The following is a 25,568-nucleotide window of genomic DNA, read 5'->3' as shown; positions in this document are numbered from 1 at the left end:
TATGAACTAGGCATATCTGGGAGGAGGTAGACTTGGTAGAACTGTGTACTTTCCCTGAGAAGGCTCTAAAGGAGAACCCTCCATAGCCCTTAGTGGTTACTGCAAAAGTGAAAGTGCTGCACAGGATTACTGTTGATAGCTGAACAAGCTTGGTCATTCAATGGGTACTCCTCTCTCTTCAGCTCCAGCCTGTTTTCCAGTCAAGGCTTGGTATGCAGGTAGATCAGAGAGCATGTCATGCAGGGAAGAATAAAGAAGTGTTGTAATCTAGAGGTCCTAAACTGCACCACTTTCTCTGCCCGCCACTTTAGTGGGATACATACAAGTGGGATAGTGTTACAACTATTAGTGCCTCAGAATCTTTATTTCCTGCTTGTTTTATCTGTAGTCTCCATTCTAGGAGTGAAGACTCAACTGTCAAAGGACACTTGGGTTTGCATTTCCTGCCTGTAGTATACACATGGTTTAAAGGGCACAGGATGGCACTCTGCATATGGTTCTACAAGAATTTATGCTTGGCTCAGTCACTGGCATATTTCTGTTCATCCAGCAATCTCATTCCCTCCTTTACACTTCAACTGTTCTGGTTTGAACCCTTAGCTAGACAGTTCCACATGCTGAATTGTCAGAAACTCCTCTACCAGATAAAAACCCTGCAGTTTAGTACCCTGAACCAGCTCATGAAGAGGGCAGAGGAAAGTAATTGTGTCAAAATGAAGAAATGGACAGCAATGTGTAACTAGGATTGTGGCCCTGGGCTGCCGTGTTAGAAATAACATTGCTCCTTCCACAATAAGCAGCTGGCAGGTACTGCGCTTGTCGTGCAGTCTGGTGTCTGTCCATCCCTTTTTCTGGATTATCGACTCTGCTAAAGTAACACTTCAATGCTAACTGTTACTGTAAATTATGGTTAAGCTGCTGTATCGTCTACTCTCGCTCCCTCTTGGGAAACAAGCAAATGTAAGGTCAAATCACGCCAGTTTTAGAAATCTGCATTAGTTATGACAAGCAAGCGGCAGAAAAATGTGTTACAAACATCATTGAAGATACACATAATATTTTTCTTTATGGTGTGGATATGCCTTAGCCTCTGCTGATTTCAATGGGAGTCAGACACTTCAAGATCATACCAATGTAAGTACCTCCAATATGTAAGTACTTCCAATATGTATTAAAAACCCCTCATCTTTTTGCTAAAACATCAGGAAACCTGGAAAACACTGTGTTTATCAAATTAGGGCACTTGAAGAATGGCTATCAGTTGCTGAATGGAATCAGTTCAGCACTTCCAAGCAAATTATTTGACGTGTTTAATGCAACTAGAAGTTACTTTTTTTTAAAGCTGAGATGGTCCAAGTTTTTTTGTCAATTTTAAATTTAATTGAACCAGTTTAGACTTCTTTCTCCATTCCTATTAGCAAGCATTACAGTACAAACTATTGATAGTGTTTGGAGTCATACTTTTCCTGGAAAAAAAACCAGATGATCTGGCTAAGGTCAAACTAACATTGTATGGGCAATGACTTCACTACTTCGACATACTAGAACAGGACTGGTTTCTACAGCAGTTGAGCTCATGGGGTTGGCTAGTATGGGAGAAGTTTAATCTTGATTGTAATGAATTTAGTCAGTGAATAAATAAGAAACCTTGATTTGTTTTTTTTGTATAGCAGTCACTGAGGCCAGTGTACTTCTAAGTACCATCATGACAGCTATGGAAGTAACTATGAATTCTAAAAACTAGTGATGAGCCTTCCTTTTCAATACTGTTGTACTGTAAGAAGCAGCATCTAAAGACTGCCAGGGTTAAAATGGAAGGTTAAGCTTAACCGAAAATATGTAATTGGGTAAATGCTGGCTTTTCAAGTATTGTGCAAAACGTTTAAATCAGTTTCCCTTATTTGTCAGTTACTGCCATTAGAAACCTCCTTAATTGTAGATCTGTGTTGTGTAAGTAAGTAGCAAGCAACAGATAGAAGAAACCTTTAAAATAATTGTACATACTCTAGTAACAACACTTCTGGACTAATTTTTTCAGAGGCTGAAACAGCTGAATGTAACCCACATTTGAAGAGGGTATTATTATTCTGAATAAAAAGTAAAATCAATATATTTCTTGTGATTAAAATTCGAGATAGGTTTCTGGCTGCTGGTCTGCTAGTAGGGAAAAAACCCTAAGCACAACATTCTTCAAGAATATTCAATCTTAGGATCTGTTTTTTTCTGTTTAGTTTCACTGAAACAGAGTATTACTTGTTTCTCACTTGCACAGGAACATCACGGTTGTTTTGCCTTTAATGCTTTCAATAAAAAACCCCACCAGCAGTACATTGGTGTGACTGAAATTTTTTCAAAAGAAACTAAAATGAACTGCTAATCACTAGTTTAGACATGTAGTTTTATTGCTTAATCTTTAAAAGCTGGTTTTACTCAGTAAATAGTGTAATGACACAGGGTTTTTTCCAAATGTAAAGAACCCCTACTCTCTGAAGATAATGCGGGTTTAAAATTAAATAGAAATTCTAGTTTGCTCCTCAATACATGGGAGCAGTTAAGTTGAAGACTGCAAGACTAATAAAAGATGTGGGTTCTGCTCCTTTCCCCCTTTTTATCTTGGTGGTAAATCACATGGTGGGTAATTTTTAGTTGAATGAACCTGCAAGGAGCAAACCAAGATTTTTTTCAAATTCTCTTTTTGGCACCAGTGCAGCCTTACCGAGACTTAGTGTGTAATTTCAAAATTGACCGAAATTAAAATATGAAATCTTTGTTTTAAAAGCCACAGGGCAAGAGGAGCATGAAAACACAACCAAGTGTTGATAAACGTAAGTACATTTGATGTAGTTTGAAACATTAACTCATTTAAAATGTACTAATTTTAGTGAATGTAACTGAATTCTAATCTATATCCAGCAGTTTTGACATTACAAATTTTAAGAAACTGTTTAATTCTTAATTTTCTCACATGGTAAAATCAAGAATACAAAAACACGTATTGAGCTTCCTGACTACTTAACTGTATTTTTCTTAACAAAACAGAATAGCATTTTTACTATAAAGCCTGCATTTAAAAGATTCTGACATGAAGATTAAATGTTGCCAACACAAGGGAATCAACTTTAGTAAAGTTGTACAAAAATTAAAAGTCAAATGTTTGAAGTTTCCAACCTCCCTGTGTGAAAGACACAGTTTCACACTACTGTAATTTAAACAAGACCAAAGCCTAGTTAGTAGAGAAGCCTGGGCAATAGTTCTGTTCCCCCTTTCCTCAAAAAGGAAGGTCTGTAGAAACTCGAAAAAATGTTGGGCTAAATTTAAGCTTTAGGTGGATCAAGAGGAATGTAGTCTGACTAACTAAAGGAAGTGATTACTGACCTTAGCAGCGCTAGTCCAGATGCAGCACTGCAGACCTATGTTTGAGGCTATTTAAGTGTGACCTGTTCAAACAGTCTGTTCCTGTTCCACGGGACACTCGCCCTGGAACTCTTTGGAGCTTCTTGCTTTATTTAGAGAAGCTCAGTTCTCAGATGGCACTTGCTGGCCACACGTTTTATCCAAGGATTGCTAATTTCTATGTTAAGGAAGTGTGCAAATGACTGGACATGGGAGAGCCTACCATTCATGTACTGAGTACACTGAGCACATTCACACAGACACATACAGAGAATTCCCAGCAGAGCTCACCTGCCTTGGGCAAAGTAAAGTGCAAATGCAGCCAGGTCACATACAGATTACGCTCCACCAGCTGAAGATGCTCTTTCTCTTTCCTTTTCCTCCTCAACTTGGGAAGAGCTGCCTTCCAGTTTGTTCCTCCACACATCCAGTTATTCAAAATTAATATTAACCCGTGAAAAACTCTCTTTGGTGTCAATTTTGTTACTTCAGAAATAATTTCTTCATAAGGCAGCTCACTCAGAAGGTGGTTGTTATAAATCAGTGTGAATTAAGTTTACAGGACAACTATGATAAACCTTGCAAAATTAACTGTAAAAAACCTCATTTATGTACTGACCCTACATGAGCTCCCACACAATTTCAGATGTTACATACCTATGTAGGTTAATGTCATTCAATTTGCTTCAGTTATGATTTTGATCAGGAACAATATTTAGACGTTTTATCTAACTTACCTGTGATGTAGCCTTCTAAAGCTTTTGGCACCAGGGATTTTGCAGTTCTTAGGTCCTCAGCAGAGCATTTGCCTGCCTCAAGCCCAAAGGACATTCCCATTCTCTTCAGCACCTCACTGTCGTCATGAATCTCAAAAGTGTTATCGAAATTAAAGAGATACTCGAATCTGCATGTAAAAAGTCAAAGTGAGATGGTTTTGAAAAGAGCACAGTTATGCCTTTTTGCCTATTTTTCCTTTTTCGTTGGTATGCACTGAGGTAAGTGTCTGGATTCTTCATTATCTGTAAAGGGTTCTTAAGGGGAAAAAAAAATGCAGCAAATGCTTTTTCTCTTCTGCTTCTGTGACTGGCATGCCTACAGGGTTTTAAAAGGCCCTTTCGCAACTAAAGGAACTTCCCCACTGCAGGAAGAGAGTCTAAATTTTCTACCTCATTAAACAGACTCAAAGGGGAAGAGGGAGGCCGTACTAAACATGAACCTTCACCTGTAGTAAATCCAGTACTTTTAAAGGTCACCTGCAGCCCTGTCACCAAAATAACTATTTTCTTTTTGCTTCTTCTATATTTCACTTTCTGTTCTAATGTGCAACACTCCTCCTGTGAACCGACCTATTTACCTTGGTATAACTTTGCTTTTTTGGATGCATTTGGATGCAGCTAGCAAAGCAGTCTGTTCGGAGTCCTGTGTATGTTCACAACCCAGTATTTCTGCTGCAGGACTCTCAAAATGTTTTTCATTGCATATAGAAGTGGAAATAGTGATATAAAGTTAATAAGAGGTTTAAGAAAAGCAGAGGCATCTAGACTGACCTTATGCTATGATCACAGGCTATTAAAACCCCAGACAGCACTGGGCCAGGGATCACAATGTAAGGCTAGTTCCCAGTACCTCATTTTCTGCTGAGGAACCCCTTATGACTGGCAAAGCAACCTGTCCATGACATATTATCTTTAAAAATACAACTCACTGGTAGGTCTTCCATTAGCTCTCCAAGCTCGTCACATGGATTTTCTTAATAGGTTTTTTTAATGCTCATTTTCTTATACCTGATCCAGTAAGTTTGGAAGAGTTACATCTTTTTGTGCCTATACACAAAATTTTCACCTAGACATCTACATGCTTTGTACTAAGTGTAATTGCCAGTTACAGGAATCATTTCTTTTGTGACTCATATGATATTACTTGTAAAACCTATTCTTTATGCAGCTATATTTTTTTTAAGTGTAACCACATTAAAAGGGATAATAAGTGCTGTCACCACAGCTTGAATTGGTACAGTTCATCCCTGCTACCTAGTGGCGCAGCTGAAGTCACATAACTATGTTTACACAAGCAGGGGGTGGGAGACCCGTGTCATACCAAGTTGCTACTCACAAGCTGGGTAGTTAACTAAGCAATAACCGAATTCAGCTTTTACGGCACCAGATTCAAGGCTGTATTTATTGCTAACTCTACATTTCTCCTCCCATATGTTGTGGTAAAATACTGGATGCTAGAAAGGAGCATAACTCCTTTTTCCCCCCCTCCAAATTTCCAAACAAAGAAACTTAAGTAATGCTTCGGCAGTATAGTTTCTAGCAACCTGCAGCCTCTGATATATGAAGTCCTTACACTTTTACCTTAGTTGGCAAGAGCTATTTGAGGAAAAGATTTTCATCCAGGGACTTGACATGAACTCTTTTTGAACTTACGTAAATTTTTGGCATGAACAACATCAAACGCCATGATATGCATAGACTGACTGTTACAAAACCACTTGCATTCTTTTTGTCTGAAACCTGTCACCTCATGTCTTCCCTTAATGTCTCAACTTTAATAAGCAACTGTGTTCATCTGTTCTCTATGCACACTCCTCATGTCACCCATGATTTTATAGACACCTGTGGATTCACTGTCCTCTCTCTTCTAGGCCAAAGAGTCCATCTGTTCCTTCTGTGAAAGCCTCTCCATAGCTTTGGGCAGTTTTGATGCCCTCCTGCATCTCTCCTGGTTATGCTATACTCTTCCCAAGAACAAGACAGCATATAGTATTCCAGATATAAAAGCACTGTATGTACCTAGTTTTACACTGTATTTCGTACTGGTTTTCCTAATAATTCCCAGCATTATTTTGGCCATTATTGAGAAACTTGTGTTCTCACAGAATGATCTGCTGGGCTGCTATCTGATTATTCAGTGCTAAAAGCCAGGTCCAGGGGCCAATTCTGTGTATGCAAAGTTTGGGTACGGCTCCTGTCCCTTTCCCATAAGTGCAAATTTGATCAACGATGAATTTAATCTGGATTTTCTGCTTTTGCCAGCAATTATTTCTCTAAGGGTACAAAAGCCTACTTCCTACACGTTTTCTCTAATGTATAGCATTGTATCTCCAATGGCAAAATCATCTGCATTTCCTATCAGAATAAAGATGTTCTAGTTTTCCAAGTTTCTGACACAGCTATTGTGTCTGAATGCTTGATTAAAACTAGGTATTCTGGTTCCTTTCTTTTCCCTTTCTTGTAATACCTACAGCATTTATATAAAACACTGTATATACTAAATACATTTTTCCTGTTCAGGTGCCTCATCTTTTCAACATAATTTTTAACAACTTCCTTTTTATCTGAAGACTCTACGTTTCTTTACTCCAACGTTGGAAACATCATTCCCAGTATGCTGCTTGGCACCCAACTGCCTTCTCAAACTAAACAAAACTTGCCCAATACCCTCTTTGTTTTACACGTGAGACATTTCATTCTGGTTTGGCTAGATAAAGCCTGTTCTTGCGTAGGAAAAAACTTGACAAGACACAAGCCTACGTTCCTCATGATGCTAAATCCCCCTAATATGTACCATTTGCCCATGCAGTTACTTTCTTTTCTAAGATCCTCTGTAAATACAATTTTGAGTAGCTAGTGCTGTGAGCTTATCTGTTCACTGGACTTTCTAACATCACCTGCTGTTGCATCATAAATAACGACCAACCAGTGCTTTATAAAAATGTTACTTGGGAGCAGAAAGGCAAATGGAAGCCCATTACAACAGTGGGTTATTAACTGAGGCTGAAACCAGTCGAAGGGCAAGCACTCAAGCTGTCCAGTAATGTGGCTAGGCAGCACAAATACTCTCCAATAAAGTACAGAATTTGAATTCTCCAAACTGAGTGACCACTTTTGCCAACTGCCTTATTTAGCAGATCGATGTAATAGTGGTTTAAACACTAGAAGTTTCTGGCACTGTTTATCTACATACTGCTGCTGCCACTAATCAGTTGCATAAATAAAACCCACAGTGGAAAGCTTGTTTAATTTGGGTTGTACACTTAATGATTTCCAGATGACAGTAATATTGAAGCTGGGTTATATAAACTGAGATATCAACAACTTAATTTTTGTGTGCTCATTTTTAGTACTGTTTTCTTACAGTTTGAGATTGTAGAAGCGTGGTATACTTCTCTAGATCCCAAATGCCAGCTTAATCTCCAGCAACTTCAAAGCAGCAGTTCTGAAGTTTCAGTATGAAATCACTCAACTTTTCAATGACTTCAAACCTAAATATAGAGCACTGCTTAAAAGTGCAGTAACTGTATAGCATGCCTATAAAATAAGGGTATAGTTAAGCTAAATCAACATTGATCCTAAAATTCCCAACTTGATGAACTGCTGTGCAGATGGGAGTGTTCCAAAAGTTTTGTCACAGAATGTATCTGACTGCAGTCCAATTTTCTACAAAAATTCAACTTTCAATAGTATTGCTTTTTTGCATGCTGGTGCTTAGGTTACTAGAAACTGTCTTTGCTGTACGCTAATTGACTTGAAATTCCGTACAGGATTTCTATACCACAGAGAGCAATCTGTGATCTACAGTATTAAAGCAAAGCCTGCTATTTTCAGCTAACAAACTAGTTTTGATCTGATTAATAGTTAACATAACAGCACCTCATACTTTCAGCCATATTTTCACAGGATGAAAAGCATAAGTACCCAGAAGTATTTAAGTGGAAGATTTTTCAGATTAATGTAAGAGTGCAACTACAGTCCTTTGCTTACAAAGACACTATTTCAAATTTCTATATAATTTCCTTCCTTTTCTTCCTTCAGAGAGCTAGGTGCAACCTTTTTGCTATTAAAAGAAATTTTCAAAGTTGTGGTTACCACCTCTAGGATGTTACTTTTGTGTTACATGGATCACCTTGTGTTTCTGACTAAATACATTTATGGCATATTAGGAATGAAGAATTCAGAAGCACTGCCACATGGCTTCATTAAAAGCTAGTGCTATCGTAATATATAATTTCATTCAGTTATTTTTCTTGTGCAGTGAACACTCTTTGAAATGTCAATCTGAAGTGCCTTTTACAACAGTGAAAGTCAGCCTGTTTTACATTCTGGTTGTAAAGCAATGTTGATAAACTTATTCCTATTACTACTGTGATTGCATTAAACAAAAAAAAACAAAACAAAAAAAAACAAACAAACAAAAAAAAAACCACCCCAAACCATAACATCCCCTGAAGTGACAGTAGCAAATTTAAATACATAATTGCTTTTAGTAAACTAGAAAAATTCCTCTCATTTGTTCAGAGAAAAATTCCAGTCCACAAAGAAAATAAAATTCTAAAAATTGATTCCATTAACACTTACTTATCACTTGATATGCTGCAGTCTATAACAGTTCTTTTGCTAGTGTTGACTATTAGGAAAGGCAGCTGTATCGTTGAGTTCAAAGCTGGGGGGCCTTGATTTTGTTGTTCGTTTTGCTGATTTCTTTGCACCAAGTTTTTGAATGCTATTTGCTGTAGAAAGAAAGAAAAGAAAAAATCACTGACAATAAAAGAAAGATCAGTGTTTCCACCAGGAACAGAATTTAAAGACAAATTTTTCACACATATCCTGATGGTTATGCCCCCCTCACAATCCCTGAAGAAGCAGCAGGAAAGGAGCAATAAAGCTTGATGAAGTACGGTTCCCCCATTCCTTTTGAATAGGCACTGGAGTCAGAGGTCTTCTCTGTTACATGCATAATTACACCTCAGACTAGGAACTAGTTACACTGAAACAACAGTTAACAGGAATAACAGCATTCCCCCACTTCCCATGATCCATATCCTCTTTCTCATCCATCATCCTCTTTTCTCTCTGACGAGTTCTGAAATTCTCTGAAAGCTTTTAAACAGGTGATGTTTGTCACACCACTCGCTCTCTACTGAATTCTTGTATCTGACTGCGTATGTATGAAAATGTGTTTTTAGGAAATGTTATTTGAGGGATTGGAAGCCAGTGTACTTACCCATTCTGAGGCATTTGTTATTCCACTTAAGGGGAAGATGGATAGACAGAAGCCCAGAGGACTGGTAAAGCACTTGACAATGAACATAATCAAGGAAATAATGCCAGTTGTAGATAGTAAGGGAGTACAACTCTAATTTTAAGAGGGCCTGAGTTGTCTTATTTTCACCATGATAATTTCATGTTACTCTTAGAGAAGCTGCTAATTTATTAGGTCAGACAGATAGAATCAGAATTGTGCCCTAAGTAGAGAAGCATTTTTTGGTGATGAAAAAAGGATAAGCATCAGATATTTAAAAGTTTCAGTGTATATCTAATTACACTAAAATTGTATCAATATAGTTGCACCAGGAAAAAAAATGCAGCCTTATTGCCTGTAACCTCATAAAAAGAGTTTGTTTGTGTTAAAATTACTGAAAGTCTACACAGACCAACACACTTAAGAATCCTCATAACTGTACTTATAAAATGTTACTTTATAAGCAGAGATACATTTGAACTGCATTTCAGCAAAGCCAAAATTCAAGTTGTCCCAAAGGTGCGTGTCAGAATGTAAGAAAGCCGGATTTGCCAGCCTTCCACTCTTAGGATCCAGAAACATCTGTCTCCCCCCCAACAACTCTGTACACATTTACACAAGTTTAGCTTTAATTTAATTGCTTAGAATCGAAGAGGAATTTTCCAGTAAGAATTACTCAGCGAGGGTAACTCTGGGGGGCCTTGGAGTCAAAGGGGACTTGTGAGTTGCTCCCATTCCTGCCAACATCGACAAAGAAAGTCTCAGCAGAACACTTACGGAAGCTTGTGGCACATGGATGCAGCACACTGTTTTACAACAGGTAAAAATAAACCAGAAAGCGGGACTAAGAGGTCCCCCTACTACAATCCAGAAAGGTCACAAGCATGAAACTTTTCTCCCTACTATATCATAACTGCTACATAAATATAGAAAGAACTTAGGAAGTTCTAACATGCTGGATTTGCACTTGATAATTTCATTTATAGAAAAAAAGTTAAGTATACCTGCAGCAGCAGTTCTTGTAGTTGGGCTCGCTTCTGTTTTATCCTTTCAATTCGCTTCTGCTTTTCTATCTTAAAATATAAACACATCAAGATAATTACTTAGTTACCTTGTCTGTTCCATTGTGCCAGACAGAACAGGCTTTAGAGCTAGCGCACCTCAGAGCTAGCACCATTACAAAAATCCATACTTTCTTTGTAAATGGTGATGAATTCCATAATGTGGTAAATCACACAAGTCTTTTTGGCCCTACCCATTTGCCATATATTTTCTTTTTCAAACAGAATAATTGCATAGTCACATGGGTTTCTCCATAGAACATGTCTGACAAACTAATTTCTTTGTCAACAATTTTAACTGCAGTGAAGAATTATTACAAGAGACTGTATATTATTTCCCCACCCAGTCCTCCTCTTTTGTGTTGTGCACCAAGTGCCAATTAGCACCAAACTAAACACTTGCTTGAGGAGGTGCTTCAGGTTGTGGTTTTTTCCTTCCTGCCTTCCACTCCCAGAAGCGTGCACTTCCCTTCCAATGTTCTCCTAGCTGCAAGCTACTAGACATAAACGTGTGGAGCCTGGGCTCAGGATCATCACCTGCACCGTTCCAGTGACCTCCACTTTTTGTTTAGACTACTCATTTGAGATGGTTAAACTAACAAGGTTTCAACAACAAAAAGGGAGTAGAGGTAACATTTTTTACATGAGCACAGGATCCATTTCTTGCAACAGTTTTGTTAGTGCCAGTTCACTGGGCAGAGCAATCTTCAGCCCAAGCATGGAGGGCTTGGGTCAGCAGGACTGGATGCCTACTGACACTGCAGGTACAAGGGACGGCATTTTAAATAGTGCCCTGGGGCAACACTGAAAAATTGAACAGGAGTCATCATGTTTACAAGGTATTTCTCCTCATCATCCTGTTGGTGCCAGCACTGTACCACTGCTCCCAAAAATATGAAACTCATACGTTACCTTTTCATTCAACCACTGAAATTAAATGATGCAGTCTTTTAAAACTCAGCTGCCCTAAACCACCCTAGTTTATTTACAATGTTCCTTTGTGGTGGTTTACACACACCCTAGCTTTTAAAAGGCTTCCTTCAGAGCAGGGTAGATTACTTTCTTTGCTGGGACAAATCTATAACCCTTAAGTCCCATAAACAGTACAGATCTCATGTAGATACGGTTTCTACATAACATGCTTTTTTGTACCAATTTCTCACTTTTGTGCTGGTAATCTTCTTATGAAATTACACTCTAAGAAGAGTTGGCACTTTATACAGCTTTAAAAGCAAAATTAATTCTGATTTTCACACCATAAAAATGCAGTTTTATTTTCTATTGTTTTCTATTATGTCATAGGAAGCAACCTTTTAAGAAAATATGCCTAGCTTCCATTTTGTGCATATGTAATTAGAGCCTGAAACAGCAAATAGCATATGATCACTGTAGATAACACAATGAAATTGAAGTTCTATCTTTGTAACAATAACTTATACTGAAGAGAATGCATTCACATGAATGCATGTAAAATGTAGATTTATCCATAACTTAAAAAAAAAAGAATCCTGGAGTATAATGATTGAGCATGTGCATACTCCTGGGGTGGGCGTATCTTCCAAGTTGCTGTAATGGACAAGTATAGTAAAAGCTTTTTTCTTATCCCATTTAGAAAGTCAATTGATGCAAATGAATCTGCACAAAAAAAAAAGTTGTTCTGTACTAGAGAGGCACCCCACCCACCTTTAAGATATTTAACATCACAGGTATCACAAATACAATACATATTAAGATGTATTTACAGACAGTCATTACAGCACTCTGCAGTAAATACAGCAACTTGTGCTTTTTATTTCTGGAGCATTAGTCCTGAAGGACAAGCAACATTTGTGCATATAAATTCTGGCATCCCTGCAAAAACATGGTAACTCTCAGCCTGCTGAAAAAATAATGGAAATAATAAATAAGTAAACTTTTTTTTTTCCCCCCTGCCAGTTCAAAACTAGTATTTGACATCTTAGCAGCAATTACTTTCCCATGTAATTTCCTCTGAATGGCATTCCTAAGTACAGGCATTAATAGAAAACTCGTCTCCTTTCAAATGTATACCATTTTGTAAGTATAACTAACCCATAAATTCTTTTGACTTTCTTCTGGTAATTCAAACTACTACAGACTTCAATCTTAAAAGTAATCCCTGATTTATCAATGTCCACTTTTGTAAGGTAAAGATGTGTTTGTTTTGTTTTATTTTTTTTTAACTTTATACAATGTATACTAAATAAACCTGAACTAAGCATACATAAACACAGCTTTTCAGTTTATTCAAATATCAGAAGTTGTATTTTCATAGCATGGAAGTATCAAAACCAGTCAGGTTCAAACTGAAAAAAAACCCCTCTTCTAAAGTAGAGGAGCTCCATTATCACAACTTGTGACCTGTACAGAACTTCCCATCTACCTCACTTTACCTCTAGATTCTGACATTCCTGAGCTGAATTTGTAGGAAGGCCGATCCATCTGATTTCCTTCTTCTCCTTTGAAATTATATTCATTGCCATCAGGACATTAAGGGCATCATAAACTCTCCGTCTAATATTTTTCTGATCATAAGCCTGCTAAGAAAACAATGCAGCATTTATTACAACAAAAGAATTCCACAAGGGAAAAAAAAAAATTAAACTCATCCTTCATAGATAGGTAGAGAAGATAAAAAGCCAAAATGGCAGTTCACACCAGAGTGGTATTAAAATACGATGCCTTCACCTGTGCTACTACCTGGATACCTCATGAGCACTTTTGGTTACAAATGGAAGCTTCACACCTGCTTGAAGCCTCTATGCAGCAAATTCCCATCATGGCAAGTCTGTTACAGTTGAAAAGCCTGACACCACCACACATGGTGGGTACAACAGTAGCCTTTTTTAAAGGGTAATACTTTTGGTGGACTTCCCTATTTTGTTTATAATTTAGAGGGAGTTCAGTTCTTCATTTTATTTCTGTATTTTTAAATTTCAGAGGGTAAGTCTTTATATTTGGGAAATGGTTAGGCAAAGGAAAGTATAGAGTGTGGCAGGACAGTGCAGAAACAGAAGGAACAGAATTCCATGATAAACCAGACAAAATTTGTAATAAATTTCAAGACGTATTTGCTTACCGAATCTGTAGCTAGGTGGCTGTTAGAATTTGTGAATTCTGATACCAGCTCATCAGCAACTTCATTGTATGAAGTTGTTCCTTTACGTTGAACTTTTTCACATACTTTCATTGAAAAATGCCTCAGACCCTTCCCATTTTTATCTCCTTTTCTGCTTCTCTTACTGGAAGAGAAAAATAGTTATTTTTATTCATAGAATGTTAATAAGATACTTTGTTACACAGCAAAAGCTCTACCTGTTGCAACAGGAAATCAGGACTCCTGACATTATGTACTACCTAAATGAAAAATAAAACTGTTCTGCTTTTTTGAATCAGTTTCTTGTTTCTTACAAGTTGGCAAAAAAGTACACTGGGAGCCCCTTCCCCTTCTCAGTGATTTCTACATTGATAGTATTTGAAAACATGGTGCTGGGCAGATGTTTAAAAAACTGGATTTGTAATTCATCTCCAGGTAGCTTCACAAAAGAACATCCAAAAGAAGGTGGAAAACCTCACAGGGTGTTTATGTGCCTGGAAGCCAGATTTACAAGGAATACTCGTGTTTGTGCTTAAAATAGAAAGGCTTAGACATCCCTATTTACCATACAGCAGAAGACACCTTATTCTTCTAATGACCATCTTTAATATCCATGCCATCAGTTAAGACCAAGATACAAAAATCTCTTTTGTGGAGATTAAGTACATATTCACTGGGTTTTATGGTGCCAAATCAGTAACTGGCAACTGTTAGGGTTATTTTCTATTCACTTCCTTCCTCCAGAAACACAAGAACTTAGATACTGACAAAAACAGGAGCAATTGGTTTTATCACACAAGCTAGATTTGGATGAATATTTCAACAGAAACCTTTAAAAAGCTCAGCTGTGGGGTTTTTTTGTTTGTTTGTGTTTTTTTTTGTTTTGTTTTGTTTTTTAATTACAGTTTTACAAGTTAGTTTGATGATATGTTTCTGGAAGATCTGTTATTTTACAGAAAAAGGCCTAGTTCTGTAAACAGTAACAAGCCAAGGAAAACATTAAAATACAAGAACGCTTTTCAAAATTTTGAATGTATTTAAGTAAACAGACCACTGGAAAGAAATACAGAAGAAAAAGAAGAGTGGAAAGGAGCACCAGAAGATTTTAAAAAACCAACGCTCCTAATCCTTATGCTGTTACTCAATTTGAGAACTCAAGTAGCCCCTGATAGCTAAACGAATAAAACTACTTTGAATGCACTCAAAGAAGTTTCAGAAGCAAAGAAGATCATCTGTTTACAAGTATTTGTCACACTGAAAACTAGAACAATCCTGTTTCTGAAGATGCGGTGTGTTTGTTTTTCACAACTCCCAGTATCACCTGTAACAGCAAATATATTTATCAGGAGTGATAAAGCAAAGAGTAATGAATTATAACTACAAGGAAAAGCATACAACATAGCTTTTACACTGAGGAGTGATAACCACTGTAAGTGGGAGCTGGACACCCATCTCTCTGAAGGGCAGATCTGATGAAGTAAAACAGGCATGACTGTATACATAAAATGCATGTGCAATAATACTCACCTTTCTGAAAAATCTGATTCTATAAATTCTCGAGTCCGTTTTCTGTCCCTAAGAAATGACAATTCAAACTTAATGAAAATAACATTATATATTTAGACCAACAAAATCAATGTATTTGGGACCTAGCTAGGTACTACTGTTCGCTGTTACATGTTTACTGAAAAGGGAAAACAGCACACACAAAGCTCGACAAAATTTGAGATAAGGAGGTTAGGACTTTGGTGGTTGTCTGAGCTCACTGCCAGACGAGTTCTATTCCCAGTTTCAGTGTGCACTGCCCATAGGATTTCAGGGAAGCCCCTTCATCTGGAGCTATAGGAAGTACTGATGTGAGCTAGATAACCAAATCCCATCAAAAAGGAGAAGCTGGGGTCCTTTGAAAATTCCCATTTAAAATTCCTCCATGGGGAAGAAAAAGGCCTTTAAACATCACATAAGATATATTCTATATTTTCAGGACATTGGATGTTTTGGTATCTTTAAAGAAAAAACAAGATAAACCACTGAACATATGCATATTAGAGCAGATGCATACAGAGCTGAAGAGAGATACTCTGAAGAAGCAGCCGAGATGAATTTTGCATAGGAGTAGCAGTCATCTTTCATCATCGCTCAGTTTATTAGCTGTGGCAAGCAGACTTCAGAAGTTGTATTCCAAACTTGTCTTTTATTCTTGCAACTGATATAATGCACATTGCTTGAGAACTATCGATAAATTACTTCATGTTGTTACCCTGCCGTTTCAAAACCAGGGCTCACAGCAGATACTCAGACAGCTAAAAACCTATCAATGTTATGAAGGGAGCTGACAAATATAATGACTTTGAAGATCTGTGCCACGAGGCCTGCATGCGTTCGGTTGGGTGATCCAGGCCCCATCCCCTCCCGGCCTTGGCAGCCCCTGTCCATGGTGCTTAACCGTTCACACCGCGCCTGAGCAGGGCGGAAGGAGGCCGGGGCTGCTGCTCGCCCTTGGGCACCGCGACCCGGAGCGGCAGTGGAAGGAGAGCTGTGCCCTGGTCTGTACGCCAGGCTGCCAGAGGCTGTGTGGAGCCCTGAGAACGGATATGCTCTTGTCTCATTTGATTTTGGAAACAATTTGCAATCTGCAAAGAGGAATAAACAACGGGTAAAGCAAGGAGTCTGGACTTGCAATATTTTGGAACTGCCTTCAAGAAGGGCTCATCGCATAAGTCGGCAATACCACAGAGCCTTCCTCACCTCTGTTCTTCAGACAAAAATATGACCTATTGTATGGACTTTTGCAGGGATCAACACTGATCGGCCAGTCTGAAAAACATCTTGCTCCTTTTTATTGGCAAAACAATAGTTAGGATCATTAGAAATCCTGTGTCTAGATATTGGCAGTATACCAAGAGAAGGATGGTGCTTCTCCTTGGTGGTGGTGGTTGATGCACTGCAATTAGGTTTCTCTCTGGGAATCTCCATCACCCGGTTTGGATAAAGCTTCAGACAGCTACCGGGTGTTGATTCTCTGGTTTAGCAAGCTGTGAACAGACACTGTAGCTTATCCCTCCCATGGGTACTGAAAAAACTTCTGCCTGACTGCCACATTTCACAAAATTCGCAGAAACAAAGTAATCTTTGATAACTTCTTTTTCAAATAAAAATGAAAACCAAAGTGGATTCAAAAGGTATTTGAGGAGATACACACATACACAGCAAAAAAGGATCAAGCTTAAAAACTGCTCAGCCAGGCATGCGGTTTATTGACTCTATGGTGGGAATATGGCAACAGGGAAGTACAAGCCTGTGACAGTCCTTGCGTACAGCACAGAATGAAGAAAGTCAAGATACAAACATTATACTCTCATTCCTGCTGTTTCCTAGATGCTCAATTTTCCCACCTCTAAAGCTGGAAAGATACTACAGACATTCATCACCTGTTTACACAAATTAACCCAGATACAGAGATAAATTACTTCTTAATTTTCAGACGCAAAGCACTACATCTGTCTTGAGACAAATAAGATCAGCAGTACTGGTACTAAAAAAAAAAAAAAAAAAAAAAAAAAAAATCATTAAATACTATAAAGTCCATATTTCCTTAGAATAGATAATCATGTTACTCCGGACTACCTCAGAGCCCCATGAAAACTTGTTGCTACTGTAAAATAGTAATAAAAATACAACATTGATTACACTAGAAATTTTCCATTAGAGCTTTATTGTTAAATGCCTCTCTCCCACTGCTGGCACCTGCTGGTAAGCTCAACAGCAAAGCTACTTGGATATACCATGAACTTACAAAAAAAGTCAAGACTTCTTTTAACAGGACTCAGGAATTTGTGACTCACCATTTTCACAAAAAACAGACACTGCCACAAACCAAAACAGTGAAGTGCACAGTGCTTGTACTTCCATATTCACATGCTCCAGACATCAAAAGTGCATAATAGGTTGAAGTGCATACTCCTTCTAGTTATGCAAGAACTAGAAGCTGTAAGCCAACATGTAGATGCAACAGTATGAATAAAGGAAAAAAATCAGAACAGATCCTCAAACACCTTTAAATAAAACAAAGATCTTACCCTGGGACCCAGCCAGAAGCTTCCGTTATGTGTGTCTGTGTGACCATTGTTGGAGCTGGGTTGTATGGACCCCCAATCAGAACACTCCCTGAATTGGTCAGTCTTTGCGATGTGCTTATGATCTATGAAATTTAGAAATAAAAACCAGATGTCTTAAGAAAACAGAGATTACCACAAATAAGAAAACAGAGGTTACTACCCAAAATTCATACGAAGCATTGTACTAAGAAAAAAATAGCAATTCTGTACCAGATGCAAGCTGCAGTCAAAATATACAAAGAGATGTCATCAGAAGATCTTCACACATAAAAGTACTAATCTACTCATCTACTGATCTAGTCATCTACTAATTGTACCATATTACTGTATTCATAAGGGCAAGATCTAGACAAATAGAAATAAGTTCTAAGTATGGCAGATAGGATCTGTACTTAAATACAACTAGTTGTTTCTTTGAGATTACATCTAGGCAACTTCTTGATCACTGTAACCAATAAAGCCTCCTTCCCAATGGATTTGTCTCTTGCAATTCTCTGTCTTTGGTAGAACCAAAGACAATCTGAGCTGCAGGCAAAGTATTCCCTGCAGTTGCTAGCGTTCACAACATCACAGCACCATAGCACATCATAGCATCCACCGAGCTAATAGCACAACACTACCTGTGGAATTAAATGTAGAATCTGCACAGTATAAATAGAATTTACATTTATTCAAACCTGGTGAAATTGCCTGTACAGTGGTTGTTACCACTAAGACAGCTGGTCTCATTTTTAAATCACATCTAAGTTCATTCTTTAATGCAGGTCACCATAAGAATTTAGATAGTATTTAAAAATGAAACAGTATTAATTAGTCTTTAAAATAAAACATGTTAAATTTTTATTTCAGTACGTTAAGATTCATGCCATAGCTTCTTGGACAGTGCTTTTTATTCATATATCTTATATTGCTTCCATAAAGTTTACTTTATTCCATTTGTTAATGACATTTTGAGTACCTACTGTATTAAACTTTGTAGTTTCCTTTACTACCTAGCTTACCCAACACCCACATAGGATGCTTTGTTTGATATCCAACGATATTGTTTAAACAAGTAGAAGAAAATGGTATCTGAAGAATTTCCCATTTCCTCAGCTCACTGAGCATTACATCACATCCCTCCTGAGACAACACCATGATGACATGTATGTATTTTTTTTATCTTAAAGACATAAACTTAACTTATTTTTGCAAGTGGATAGCTTGACAAAAATAAGTGAAAACAGAAATTTAGGAAAACCAAAACACAGGTGGAAGTTAGATATTTACTGGTTGACCCTGGAGAAGAAAAGATCCCTGGCTGGTGGCTTTACACGCTGCCTGCAGGTACAGGAGCGGTACCAACTTACTGCTACATTGGCTTAAAGTCAGAAACATTTTGTGATAGAATGATTAAGATTTAAAAGCTTGCTTAAGTTTAGCACTGGTGTTACACCAGTGCTAAAGTGAGAATCAGTAATGCAGTATTTCAATTAAACGCCAATCCAATTCAGTAACTTTTTATATCAATTTCTTGCAACACTATAAATAACGTTTATTTGCAGTAAGCATATGGTTCTGCCAGCATACAGCTGACATATGCCAGGGAGAAAAGATGTGAACTATTTTGTATACTGAAATGCATTTCACTGCATTCCGCCCTCGCTGAGATTTCACACGGCTCTCCTGATGCCGTGTAAATCACAGCTCAAATGTGTCATAAAGGAGCATTTGCTGTCCACTCTCCTTATCATTTTCTTGTGACACCCGCTATACTAAACTGAGGTGGCAAAATCTCTCTGGGGCGTTTCCAGGCCCGACCGGTGCCATGTCTCGTCTCCGTCCCTTGGTGCCAGCCGGGGGAGGGGCCGCCCGGCGCCCCGGAGCCCCTGCCCACGGCCAGGCCGCCCTGCCCAGCACTGGCACCGGAACCCTCCTGGCTGCAGCTCAGGGCTAAAACTGCAAGTTCTTGGACACAGACGTCACAGGTATGCAAATCAGTGTTATGTCAGTGTCCCTTCTAAATTTACTATTGATTGTTTGCTTTCACAAAAACACTACACTGAATATTTTCAGAGGACTAATTCCATCTTCTCTTAACAGCAAACATTTTTCCAGCGTGCCTCAAGTAATCACATAAATTCACTGCACAACCATAAAACAGAAAAAGAAAACCTTACCTTGATTTAGCAAAGAGAGCATCTGTAGGGTGTTTTAAATCCCTGAAATTAAGCACTAACATTTTGTCAATAATACTTCTGCTGTTAAATTTACACCTACAGACTGAATCTCAAGGAAATGTAACAAACACCCATGCACAAGAATCCAGCCTGCAGATTGTGCCGATTCCTTTGTTTGCACAGCTGTACCCTAAGGGACTCGGGCCAAGAGTCACCATTCAGCCAGCAGCCCACTCCGCTGATCCTGCGGGTGCCTGCTGGTTTGAGGGACCTGGAGCAGCCGCAAGGGCTGTAACCTACAGTGATTAAATAAAGCCAAAAACCCCTCGTGGCAGCAGGATGTTCCTAACATGGGTGAGATGCCAAAGGAGTGCCAACCTTCCCACTGTTAAGAACCCGACATTCTCTTGTAAGTGGTCTGGGACACAACACCGCTGTACACTGGTTGTCTTAGGAGGCCTGTGTTAATTTTTCTGAATATAGATCTATGCTTGCAAAGCAGCAGAATAAAATAATAATTAAAAAAAATTAAATTAAAAGAAGACATGATGTGTGTCACACCATGGCAGTAGCTTTTGCAACCTCCACCTGCTACAGAACCTAAACTGTAACTAGGGTTCACTTAAACCAAAAGCAGGGCCTTGAGAAGTCACTTGTAAGAGTAGGAAACTGCATTAACTGACTGCTCTCCCCTGTTTTTGGCTATTATTTATCGCACTCACAAAACGCGTTTTTTGTAGTAGAAATGCTACATGGTCCAGTGATACTTGCATCAGTACCCAGGCACTGAGGAACACTGCTCACTGGCAGACAGTCGGTGGCCAGTACCTCCGACAGAGAGCTCTGCACAGCGGGGATGCAGCCCGGGGCACTGGCTGTAATGCCAGTACTGAAGAATGGTAATAACTGCTGATGTGAAAAAAACCACCACAATTATTTATAAAACACATCAAATAGTTCTTGTACTCAGGCTAAGTGCTTGGCAAGCAGGCATCAGGCTACTAGAAACAGTTCACTGTATTGTCCATTTAGTTATTTGGCCACCAGAAAAAGAAGTTTTTCTCAAAACCAGATCCAAAATCCCTGAAACAGCAATATACACTTATATACAGTTATCATTGGCAGAAAAAGACAGTTTTAAGAAAATAGTTTCAACAAGTTAAATCTCTAGTGACACATCTGAGACATTTAGTCTTTGACAATGACGAAGATTTACTGGTAAGAACATGACTCAAAATATTCAAAGAGTATCAGTAACATTCTTAATATATATAACTCTTTTTAATACATTTTTGAGTAATAGTTAAAATGCCAACTGGTGAAGGTGTTTCAATGTCTGTTCAAAGCCATGAAGGTGGGTATCCCCTAAGATCAGGTACAAGATCACTGTTGGGAGTGGCAGTTCTGGCATGCCAGGCTCGTTCACCCTCACAGCATCCCCTTTCCACCCAGGTGGGGCACTTCTGCCTTTGCAGCTGAGGCAGGAAGCAGCAAGTTCCTAGCACTGTTCACATCTTTGGTTTTTATGTTTCCATATTACACCGGCAGGAAGTCACGCAGCTAGTTACACAAGTTAGCATTACCGGAGTTGCAAAACTTACCATTTGGGGTCCAACATTCACATTGATTGGTCCTAAGGTTTTTGGCAAAATCTTAGTTGGGGAATTGGTGCTGGGAACTGGTAATGTGATTATTGAAATATTACCTAAAAAGAGCAGTGAAAAGAGAGTTTTAAATTACTTCCTTATTAACCTCTGAATAATACTTTGGCAAATCCTCACATAATTTTAACGTTTTGGAATCAGGTTAGCTTTTTTGTCTCATAAACTGCAAACACACCCTCAAACAACAGCCTCCGGACCTTTTAGCAGATATCACAAGGACACCTCATAAAACTACACCTTCACTATTTTGCCTTTAAAATTACATTTTAGTATTTTATTTCCAGAAACAATTTCTCATTGTTTAAGACAAAGAGCACACGGCCTGCCATACCTCAGCATTAGAAGTTAAAATTAGTAAGTCAGCATACAAAATATGTATCCGTGTATCTTCATAGCCTTAACCATTGCTCATCTGACTATACTAACGTATTCTATAAAGATCAGTAAGCCTGTCACAGCCTATCGCTGTAGTAAATGATGCCTTTACAACCTACCTACGGTAACGGAGCAGGCAGCTGGGTGTCCAGCCAAGCATGCCATCTCTAACCCTGTGTGTTCTCATCCCAAGACATTTATCATTTTTGTGATCCCGGACTATTTAGGGATCTAACTCATCCTGCCCTCACACACAGAAGCACAGCTCTATGCCGAGAGCCTCACAGATGCTGCTGCTCCTCCTCTATTCCAAATCATATCTTACAATCTTGATTATTCAGACTTAATGTCTTAATCAAAACTGTCATGCAGCACTACCATTAGCTCATGAGTGTTCAAACTGTTGTACACAAGGCACTCAAAGCAGTGAACACACTTATTTATCCATTGGCATAGTGGCAGCAGTAGCTCCTGTCCCTATGACAGTTTCAAAGCAAGAGAGCTGGGAATGGATCAATCACATACCTCCCCCCACTCTTACACACAGCCTATTCAAAATGGGGAATGCCAGTGGTGGGTCTGGAGGCAAAAATCAAACACAAGGAAGAGCTGCCAGTGCCTCGTCATCCAGACTCAGCTTGGGTCTACCAGGGTTCATGAGCCATAAGGACAAGGACTGGCCCCCGAAGAGCTACTTACGCCCTCGGGTGTTTGTCAGACAGGGGCTGACAGACCCGAGGCAACACGTTCCTTCGGGATAGCGCAGACACCAGCCCTCACCCCTGCCCTGCCCTGCGCCCCTTCCACAGGAGCTGGTCAACATTCAGCTTAGCCCAGATGGTCCCAAGCCAACTCAGTGCTGTTTGACATCTCTGTTCCCTGGTCTTTTCTCATACAACCTGCTCTTCTCCACTGCCCACTTGTCTCTTCTCTCTTAGTCCTGAACCATGGTCTTTTTTTTAAATTTTATTTTATTTATTTTAGTAGACCTGTGTTCTGCCATGAGGTGTCTGGAAAAATCATAAATTCAACAGTGTAACTTCTCTGTAATATGAAGCAGAAGCAACACAATTGAGAGAAAAAGAATGCTTAAAAAAGGACTTTCTGTAGCTACAGCACAGAAGTAGGAAAGATGTAGACATACACAAAGTATCACCTTTATAAAAAATGAGCAGAGGTATAAGAAATATTTACAATTTGAGACAATGATGTCCTAATATTCTGTGTAAATTCCTTTGACATCTGGAGTAACACTACTACTAAATATTGATTTTCCAAAAGGCAGATCTGTATCAGAGAAAATCTTCAGAAGCAGCTTGCTGCTTTTCTATTCAATAAATCAACAATTTATTCAGTCACCTAAAACCCCCCAACTTATAAAACCCACATACTCACAAACCCAGCCCCACAGTAAATCCTTGCTCTATTATGAAACACCATTTGTGAGGTAGTATCAGAGTACACAAGACAACAGTAATTCATGGTTTACATACACTGCATTCCCATTTTGAGCTCAAAATAGTTTTCTAAACTGGCTGGTTGTCAATTTCACCTTTGCTACAGGATTTTGCCCAGGATTTCCTGAGCTGTGCTAACATATTCTCATTAAAACCTCGTCTCCCCCCTCGCTGCAGGCAGTTTTTTCATCAGTGACGTGCCTGTCACTTCCCAGGACCACTGCAGAAATTTTCCTCTTTTCTGCTGCAGCTGAAACTTTTGACCCCTTTTTCTCCCATGTCAGCTCTCATGCTACTTCTACTTGTCCCTTTTCTTACCAGGGAAAAGAAACAAATTACCTCCTCTGGTGCCCACAACATAATGTCACATGGCAAAGTACAGTAAAATTCTGAAATGTCAGCTTTGGCTTACAGTTCTCTTACAACAGGCCTACACCACAGTCATCTCCAGCAACACTTCCCAGCCTGCAAGAGGCACCATTACATCATGTTTCACAGTGTAAGATTGAGCCATGTCAGACTTGCTGTACTGCACAATTAGCACTGCTGGTGTGCAGTCACATCCACACACCTACCCACTGCCCCACATCAACTGCTGCACACGATTTGTTTCTTTCTCAGCATTCGGCACGTAGATTGTAATCTGTTTGCACTGGCAATAGTTTTTAACATATGTCTGTATATACCTCCCCTCGCACACACATGCAGACTCTCTGAACACTGTAGCTTAAAAATACAATACCCGTGGCCAAAGCCACACACAACCACCAGATTTACTGTAGCAGCCCTGGAAAAATCACTAATTAAGAGCTACTGCTGCACCGTGCCTTCATTTACAAGGCTACTTAGATAAACGTATAATGTGACCATTAGGGCAACTTTAGCAAATACACGGGTTGTTCAAATTACTTGATCTTGATTTAAAAAAGACAGTCACTTACATATGCCATATGTTTAAAAGTCTTTTTGGCTAGAGTTACTGTCAGTAAGAAAGAGCTTTACCTTTTAATTCAAAATCCCCGTTTGGCAGTAGCAGTACCAAAATGATCTTGAGAGTTGATCAAGTTTTTGAATAAATGTTTCCCTGACCTTGTCCTTCTTTTAAAATTTCTTTATAAGTAAATATAAATACATGAATGTGTAGACTTTAAACGCAGATAGGATGGAAAGGGACCAGTTTCTTTTTATGAGTGAAGGCTCTCTCATCCACCATGGACAGAAGGAAAGGGCAACCAAATTCTTCACAAAAAGAGGTAATTCTGTGTGTTTGTCAGCAGTTTAAAAAGCAGTAAACAAAAAGTTTTATCACTTACAACTAAAATATTCCCTCCCTCCTGATTTGTTTTTTGGTTTTTTTTTTGTTTTTTTTTTTCCCCCCAAATAGTGTCATAGTACAGATACTCATGTGACCTCAAGTGCTCTGAATATTTAATGGTGGAAGCACCACCTTCCCATCTCTCTCCACAGCAAACATGACAGTTGGTTCAGCTGCTGCAAAAAGTTAATGCGTTTCCAAACAGATCACATCAGCACCCCAACCTGAAGAGACAGATTTTGCAGTCAGCATCACCAGCGCCACTACTATTCTCTAAACAAAGAGAAATCTGATTTCCAAGAGCATCCCATCCTGCCCTCACGCAGCGGCAGCCCAGGCCCAAGGGACACAGCTGCCACTGAAAGACCTGGAGCTGACCAGGACCAGTCCCAGCACAACAAGAACATCACCACAAGCTGGAAACTGCCAAAACAAGTATAACCAGCTCAAAGAGCAGGAGCTTGCTAAGATGACTAGCTGTATTTTACACCAAATTTTTGAGGTTAGTGCACCTCTGTTTGCTGAAGAGTTGTTAATTTCTGAAGTTTTGAAGGTAGGGTAGTATCACAAAACAGGAAGCATCAACAGGAATAATCCCTTCAAGTCTTATTTATAAAACAGCATTGAAAAAGTAGAAAGAGGAAGTAGTTGTCACACTGTAGATCACCTAAAAATTATTCAACAGATTTCTGTATTCAACTTAAAGCAGAAATATCATCAAACCTATTATATATACTTGATCACACAGCAACTGCAAAGGCTTTAAACACAATAGAATTCCAAATTAATACCAGCTCTTAATAGCAGCCATCATTTGGGGGCAAAAAAAGATTACATTGATTTATGTTCCACTGAAAAACAGCACTGCGTACAGTGATAAGCTGAAC

The 25,568-nt window shown here is 38.8% G+C and overlaps 1 protein-coding gene across 8 annotated transcripts in view; it reads right to left on the bottom strand.

The window, feature by feature from the left end:
* The window catches only part of TFDP2 (transcription factor Dp-2), a 63,829-nt gene that overhangs the window by 10,969 nt on the left and 27,292 nt on the right, over positions 1–25,568 (bottom strand). For 7 of the 8 annotated variants that reach the window (XM_033005512.2, XM_033005513.2, XM_033005520.2 and 4 more), the window contains 8 exons: positions 21,472–21,575; positions 17,673–17,794; positions 15,121–15,168; positions 13,576–13,738; positions 12,890–13,036; positions 10,422–10,490; positions 8,754–8,905; positions 4,131–4,297 (listed from right to left, as the gene is read on the bottom strand). In XM_033005512.2, coding sequence (XP_032861403.1) covers positions 4,131–4,297; positions 8,754–8,905; positions 10,422–10,490; positions 12,890–13,036; positions 13,576–13,738; positions 15,121–15,168; positions 17,673–17,794; positions 21,472–21,575 — 972 coding nt within the window. The remainder of the gene's footprint in view (positions 1–4,130; positions 4,298–8,753; positions 8,906–10,421; positions 10,491–12,889; positions 13,037–13,575; positions 13,739–15,120; positions 15,169–17,672; positions 17,795–21,471; positions 21,576–25,568) is intronic. The other variant, XM_033005514.2, reaches the window with a different exon arrangement.

This window comes from Tyto alba, unplaced genomic scaffold (assembly GCF_018691265.1).
Source record: "Tyto alba isolate M040663 unplaced genomic scaffold, T.alba_DEE_v4.0 Super-Scaffold_10, whole genome shotgun sequence".
Lineage (NCBI taxonomy): Eukaryota > Metazoa > Chordata > Aves > Strigiformes > Tytonidae > Tyto > Tyto alba.
This window is presented reverse-complemented; position numbering and strand designations above follow the sequence as displayed.